The sequence below is a fragment of the Propithecus coquereli genome, unplaced genomic scaffold (genome assembly GCF_000956105.1).
Source record: "Propithecus coquereli isolate 6110/MARCELLA unplaced genomic scaffold, Pcoq_1.0 Scaffold1, whole genome shotgun sequence".
NCBI classification, from domain to species: domain Eukaryota; kingdom Metazoa; phylum Chordata; class Mammalia; order Primates; family Indriidae; genus Propithecus; species Propithecus coquereli.
Window position 1 is genome coordinate 12,919,153 of NW_012133857.1, and position 6,904 is coordinate 12,926,056.

Below are 6,904 nucleotides of genomic sequence, written 5' to 3' on the forward strand. Positions count from 1 at the left end.
CTCGGGAGGCTGAGGCAGGAGGATCGCTTGAGCCCAGGAGTGTGAGGTTGCTGTGAGCTAGGCTGACGCCACGGCACTCACTCTAGCCTGGGCGAAAGAGCGAGACTCTGTCTCAAAAAAAAAAAAAAAAGAAGTTCCATGAGGCCTTTGATCAGAATGCCAGAGCTGGGGTCTTAGATAATTTTCTTCACTACTATATCCCTAGGCCTGGCACAGAGCCTAATAATAAAAATGTCACAGGCACTCAATAAATGAATAAATAATGCTGAGCTCATGGTCATATGGGAAATACTGTTAAATTTTGATTATATATCTTAGTTCATCAAAGCCCATCTCTGACAAAAATCATTTTAGTTTCTTGATATAGGCAACAGATTTTCCATAAATCTTTTTTTCTTTATCTTCTAGAGCAGTAGTTCCCAGTCTGGGAGCAAAACATGTGAACCAGTTTCTTATTTTGCCAGGTGGTAGGAGATTTTTTTTTAAAGACCTATGATCATTTCATTAAAGAGGGGAAATTTCTTTTTTTACATGCAAAAAGTAGGAAAGATAATCTTAAAGGACTATCCTTTATTAAGCATATGTGGCTTTATTTAAAACAAAACCCAGCTTACTCCATTGTCTTTGTTTTTCTTATATCAGCTGTCAGACAGGCTTTGGGGGCACAGCTCTACAGCTCAACAGGGCAAGGTCCACAAAGAAGGTCAGGTACCAGAGACAACTTGGAGGGTGGCACTTACCTCTGGATGGAATCCATCTCTTTTGCCAAGACTTCCTTCAAATTTAAGAATGATTTTGTGTCATTTATAAATAGCCATACAGCTTTTTTGTCAGTTTCATAACTTTATTTGATGGATTTGACAATCAGCAGTTCTAATCCACATTGTAGATTTTTGAAAGTGGTAACAAATATGTAGGTGATCAAAGTATATAATAGAAGTTATTTGGTCATTTTTCATCCTCATTATGTTTTTTGGACAACCACACACAGATACGGTATAGGTCATCCCTTATTCCTGTGGCCCAGACAACTTTGTTGAGCCTGGTGTGAATGTGCACATCTGGAATCCCCATCTCCTTCATGGCGAATTTCTTGATCTCTTTGAGTTCCCGAGGGGCCCACTTCTTGAAAGCCCACTCCTTGGATACACTTGTGAATGTTAATGGTGTATTCTTGGGTCACCACCTCATTGATGGCAGAACAACCCTTCTCACTACCTTCTTTGTTGGAGCCATTCTGCCCGGCCCAATTTGGAAAGGAAGGCCATGTAGCTTTTTTTCTTAAGAGAAAGTCCCACTCTATTGCCCAGAGTAGAGTGCAGTGGCATGATCATAGCTCATAGAACATTACACTCCTGGGCTCAAGCAATCCTCCTGCCTCAGCCTCCCGAGTAGCTGGAACTACAGGCACGTGCCACCACACCCGGCTAATTTTTTTCTATTTTTTTTGTAGCGACAAGGTCTTGCTCTTGCTCAGGCTGGTCCGGAACTCCTGACCTCAAGCAATCCTCCCACCTCAGCCTCCCAGAGTGCTAGGATTACAGGCGTGAGCCACCGCGCCCAGCCATTATTTGGAGAATTTTCATCCTCATTATGTTAGTGCTAGCGGCCATTAAGTCTAGTGGGTTCCGGATTTTGGCATCTGCATCAGCCTTTGTAGAGTTTGTAATGACCTCATCTATGTTTAACTTTTGAATTTCATTAAGTATTTGAGTGCCTTCTGTAGATCAGATGTACTTTTTTTCTGATAAAAATTTTACATATATGCTTCCCCATAAATTGGCTACTCTATATAGATATATACATACAAAGGTAGGAAAATATAGATGGAAAAGTAGAAATATATGTGGTGTGTATATATAGCAAGGGAGGAAGGAAGAGAAGGAGAAAGTTATTCGTAATTCCAAAATCCAGAGATTTCTATCTTTCCTATTTATTGTCATAGTTTTAATTATCCAAAGAATTTCCAGTCACTTAATGTCCTTGATGTAGAAGGATAAACCAAAGTTAGAACATGTTTATTTTTTATTATTTTATTTTATTTTTGAGACAGAGTCTCACTCTGTCACCCAGGCTAGAGTGCCATGGCATCAGCCTAGCTCACAGCAACCTCAAACTCATGGGCTGAAGCAATCCTCCTGCCTCAGCCTCCCCAGTAGCTGGGACTACAGGTGCATGCCACCATGCCCTGCTAATTTTTTCTGTTTTTAGTAGAGATGGGGTCTCGCTCTTGCTCAGGCTGGTCTCAAACTCCTGACCTCAAGCGATTCTCCTACCTCAACCTCCCAGAGTACTCAGATTACAGAAGTGAGCCACCGTGCCTGGCCTAGAACATGCTTAATGTCACTTTTTTCCAGGAAAAAGATTTTCTAGTATATTTCAAGCTCCTGGTTTGGAATCTCCTCATTGACATCCTTTCACTTATTCTTAAAAGATTTCTTGTCCAGAGAGAGGAGAGCAGTATAGCTGCAGTTTTCCCTAACTTACATCTTCCTGTGCCTTGCTATGGTCTAATTTTTTTTTTTTTTTTTTTGAGACAGAGTCTTACTCTGTTGCCCGGGCTAGAGTGCCGTGGCGTCATCCTAGCTCACAGCAACCTCAAACTCCTGGGCTCAAGCTATCCTTCTGCCTCAGCCTCCAGAGTAGCTGGGACTACAGGCATGCGCCACCATGCCCGGCTAATTTTTTCTATGTATTTTTAGTTGTGCGATTAATTTCTTTCTATTTTTAGTAGAGACGAAGTCTCCCTCTTGCTGAGGCTGGTTTCGAACTCCTGAGCTCAAACAATCCGCCCTCCTCAGCCTCCCAGAGTGCTAGGATTACAGGCGTGAGCCACCGCATTGGCCGCTATAGTCTAATTTTTTAATCTGTATGTGTGACCTGAAAAATTAGTTCTACTAAAAATATAAATAATGCCAGAGGGCAGGTTATGCTAAGAATGCATAGGAATACCAGTGTTTCACTGACTAGTCAGTCAGGCTCCAAATTATCCCTCTTTGAATTTCCCAAGAATCTCTGCTTTTTTTCTGCCACAAATGTTAATACTTTTACCATTGGTAGTGGATTGGCTTTTTTTTTTCATTCAACAAATATTTATTGTGTGCATACCATGTGCCAGGCACCAGCAGAGGCACTGGAGATATAGTAGTGAGCTAAATAGACAAAAGTCCCTGCTCTTCTGGAGTTCGCATTCTAGAGGTTGAGACATGGACTCTGAAACCCAAAGTAGTTCATATCCCAGTTTCACCACTATTATTAGTTCTGTATGATCTACTGTCTTTAAAACAAGGACATTGGTGGCTTCGACTAGGATAGCAGTGGAGGCAGCTAGAAGTTACCAAACTCTAGATACACTTTAAAGGTAAAGTCAACAGGATTTGCTGGCACATTTGGCGCGAGAAAACGAGAGAAATCATGGATGACTCCAACATTTTTGTTCTGAAAAACTGGAGGCCGGAAGTTGCCATTTATGACCTGGGGAAGGCTGTGGAGGAGAGGAGGATGGGTTTGGCTGTGTTAACTTGGAGATTCCAATTAGATGTGCAAGTAGTAACTGTTAAAGTAGTCTTGGAAAATGCCTTTCCTGACCTCTTGCTTTAGACTAGAATATATCAATGGAATGATACTCTGTACCTGCCTACAAGAATCCTCTCAATTTCCATAAACCTCAGTTTCCTCATCTGCAAAATGGGTTTAACAACTATCTCATAGGTTGTGAAGATAAAAATGTTCGTAAAGCATCCAGCACAATAGTGTCCAGTACAGCGATCAACTAACGTTCCTTCTTTTGAAGTCTAATTAGACATATTTTGCATCGTGTAAAGAATCACTATGCCTAATAGGGAGGAGCCCTAAAGCTCTAATCCGGATCTGCAAAGACAAATTAGCAACTCCGTGGTGGTTTAGAAGAGAAATACGCAAGAAATTAACACAGAGCTTAGTGACAGGCTGCCCTGACGACCACACTTCCCGGCAGCCCTCGCGCAGCTAGGCACCTTCGCGGATTGGACAACTCAGCAGGAGGTGGGTGGCGGGGGGAGGGGATAGACGTGAGGCACTGTGGGTAGGAGACGGCCGTCGGCGGAGGCGCCATTTTGTGGAGCGGCCGAATCTTGCTGGAGGTTCTGGGGTGCAGAACCGCTACGGCTGCTTCGGTCTTTCCTGGGGGTAAGTGTGGCGGCCGTCCGTAACGAAAGGAGGGTCTTGCCGTTGGGGCTGTCCCCCAAGCCTCTTTGTCAGCTGCCAGAGGCGGCTGATCAGCCCCAGCCTGTTCTCTAGAGGGGCTAAATTACCCGAGGCGTTGGAGGGCCGTACCCCTCCTTGCCTCCAGCTCTGTCAGGTTCCTGAAGTCGCTCAGCTCAGCCCTGGAACCGCTTCTTTCGGGCTGTGAGTTTGCCACTTGCTGGGACGCATCCCCGAATCCCCAGCCCAACGGAGCGGTGGAGTCGTCGCCTGTCCTTCGGGCACTCCTCGGGAGCGCCCCGGCAATCTCTAGCCGCCATCGCCCATCAGCTGCATCTGAATCGCTCTCTCCGAAAGGTTGTTCGGTGAGGGCTGATCTGCGGGCTAGGAACCTCTTGGGAGGCGGGAGGGGCGTGTGGAGGGACGGAATGCCGGACGCCTGAGTCTCTGGAGCAGGTCGTGGCGCCGCCATCTCGGCCGCGAGACCCCACAGAGATGGGTGCGGACACCGCCCAGTATACAAGGGGCTGCGCCAGCGATTCGGTCCCAGGACTTATTTCCTTCTGATGATTCTCTTTCATTTATTAATCCAATAAATGTTCGCTGAATGCCTGCTTCAGACCAAGCTCCAGAGACGGCTGTAACCGATTTCTTGGACCTCGCACCCATCAAACGCAATCCAGCTGTGCGATGTCTGTTACAGATGGGGTTGGGGTGGGGGAGCAGGCTCTTCGCCACTCAGAGGCCTCCGGTAATCAGGACTGGCTCAAGACGTGGTGGTTATTCTTACCGAGGAATTAAGTCCTTTCGAGGTTTGCGCTTGTGTGATTCGTTACATTATACATGTAGTAGATTTCAGTCAGCTCAGCATCCCAGCTTCTTAAGAGGTTTTAAAACTTTCATCAGAAATTTTTGAATTTCATGTTACCCTTTTTATTAATGAAGACACTTGGATTAATGTTTTACTGATCAAGTGTCCCATTGGGGTTGCTTTGATTTGGAACCCGAAGGAGAGCATTGCAGCTTTGCCCTTTTTGCTTTGTAATCCCAGGGTAGGAGCAGGGAAGGAGTCTTCTGCTTCTTTCTATGAGCTTGTTATTGAATATGAATATTTAATTTATTGAATGAATATTAAACTCATTCAGTATTGAGTATTGAATATAAAGTGTGCTGCTTCTTCCTGCTACGCTCATTGTTAACAAAATGTTAGCATGCTTTTAGCTTTGACAATTGGTCTCCACCACCACCCCACCTTAGATAATCAGTTAATGATCTGATGAACGTTTGATGAGATCCCAACTTCAGTAGTATCCCAGCTTCTAGAGTGATTAACTTAAGTGATCTCTGAGATTTGCAGCAACCAATCTCTCTTGTCTCCTAGAAAATATAATATTTGAATCCTTTGGAGCTGTGTGCTAGATCATCAGTGGGACAATGGGTTCAGATAAACGGTGAGTTACTACAGTACATGTCTTTGATCTCAACATTTCAGTGGGATTTGAATTATTTGTTTAAAATTGTTTACTTATCAAACACATACTTGAGTGTCTGTTTTGTGTCAGGCATTGCTATTGAGCATCTCCATGGTCCTGCTGTCACAAACTGCAGTCTAATGAGACAATGAAAGTACTGTGTGAACATGCTGTGATAAATGAAGTTTAGGGTGCTGTTACAACACATAGGAAGCATGTTTTTTCTTGTATACAGCCAGGAAAGCTTTCTGGAGAAAGTATTCTCTAAGGTGTAGCTGAAGGCTGATTAAGAATTAGGCAAAGGAGGGCAGGGTAGAGTGGGTCACTGAGGGTTCCCTGTGTGGACAACAGCCTTTGCAGAAGCCAGATCATCATACAGTCTGGCACTTAGCACAGTTCCTGGCTGTAGTAAGCAATCAATAAATGCCAGTTTTGGTTTTTGACCCCTGAATAGCAAGATGATCCAGACTTATATAGCTGAGAAACATGGGATTGTGTGTTACATGAAGAAAAAAGCCAAAGAATTAGTGGAAAATTAAGATGAGAGCATTTGGCTGCTATGTTACTTATGGGTACTTCCTTTCAGACCCTTACGTTTAAACACACAACCTTATTCAGCCACATGCCTTCTTAGTATTGAGTCTAGTAGCTGGGATAGATCAAATTGACAGCCCAGAGGGACTTAGGAAATGTTCATGCCACATCATGTTATCATTTGAATGCTGTGTCAGCGGTGTATGGTTCCAAATAACTTATTAAATTAACATTTACCTGTTAGAGTCTCTTAGTCCCATATTTCATGTTTCCTTGGATTCTTTTTATTAAATTTGTTTACTCTAAATGAGGCCTTTATAAACCTTTCCTTTGTCTTGTGATTGCACAGTAGTTTTATGAACCTGGTAAATAATTTATGAAAGAACTATTTTATCTGTGGTGAAATGGGTTTAAGCCTCTTCCCATGAAACCCAGTGTTGCCCTGTCATCAAAAATAAACCAAATACTATAGGAAATAATGTTTTCTTACAGTATTGGTTTTGGGTAACCATATAGTTTTGTCTGACAAACTATTTGGTTAACTGCTTGATGGAAAAATAAAAGCTCATCAAAGCTGTTGGTCCAGCCGGGCGCGGTGGCTCACGCCTGTAATCCTAGCGCTCTGGGAGGCCGAGGCGGGCGGATTGTTTGAGCTCAGGAGTTCAAAACCAGCCTGAGCAAGAGCGAGACCCCATCTCTACTAAAAATAGAAAGAA

General features: G+C 43.6%; 1 protein-coding gene across 2 annotated transcripts in view; it reads left to right on the top strand.

Moving 5' to 3' along the window:
- The first annotated feature begins 4,048 nt into the window (after positions 1-4,048).
- RBM5 (RNA binding motif protein 5) overlaps positions 4,049-6,904 on the top strand; it is a 26,328-nt gene continuing 23,472 nt past the window's right edge. The window contains exons 1-2 of one of the 2 annotated variants that reach the window (XM_012660426.1): positions 4,049-4,167; positions 5,564-5,633. In XM_012660426.1, the coding sequence (XP_012515880.1) occupies positions 5,617-5,633 (17 nt within the window). In that variant the 5' untranslated portion in view covers positions 4,049-4,167; positions 5,564-5,616. Of the gene's footprint in view, positions 4,168-4,298; positions 4,548-5,563; positions 5,634-6,904 lie in introns of those variants that run through there. The other variant, XM_012660502.1, reaches the window with a different exon arrangement.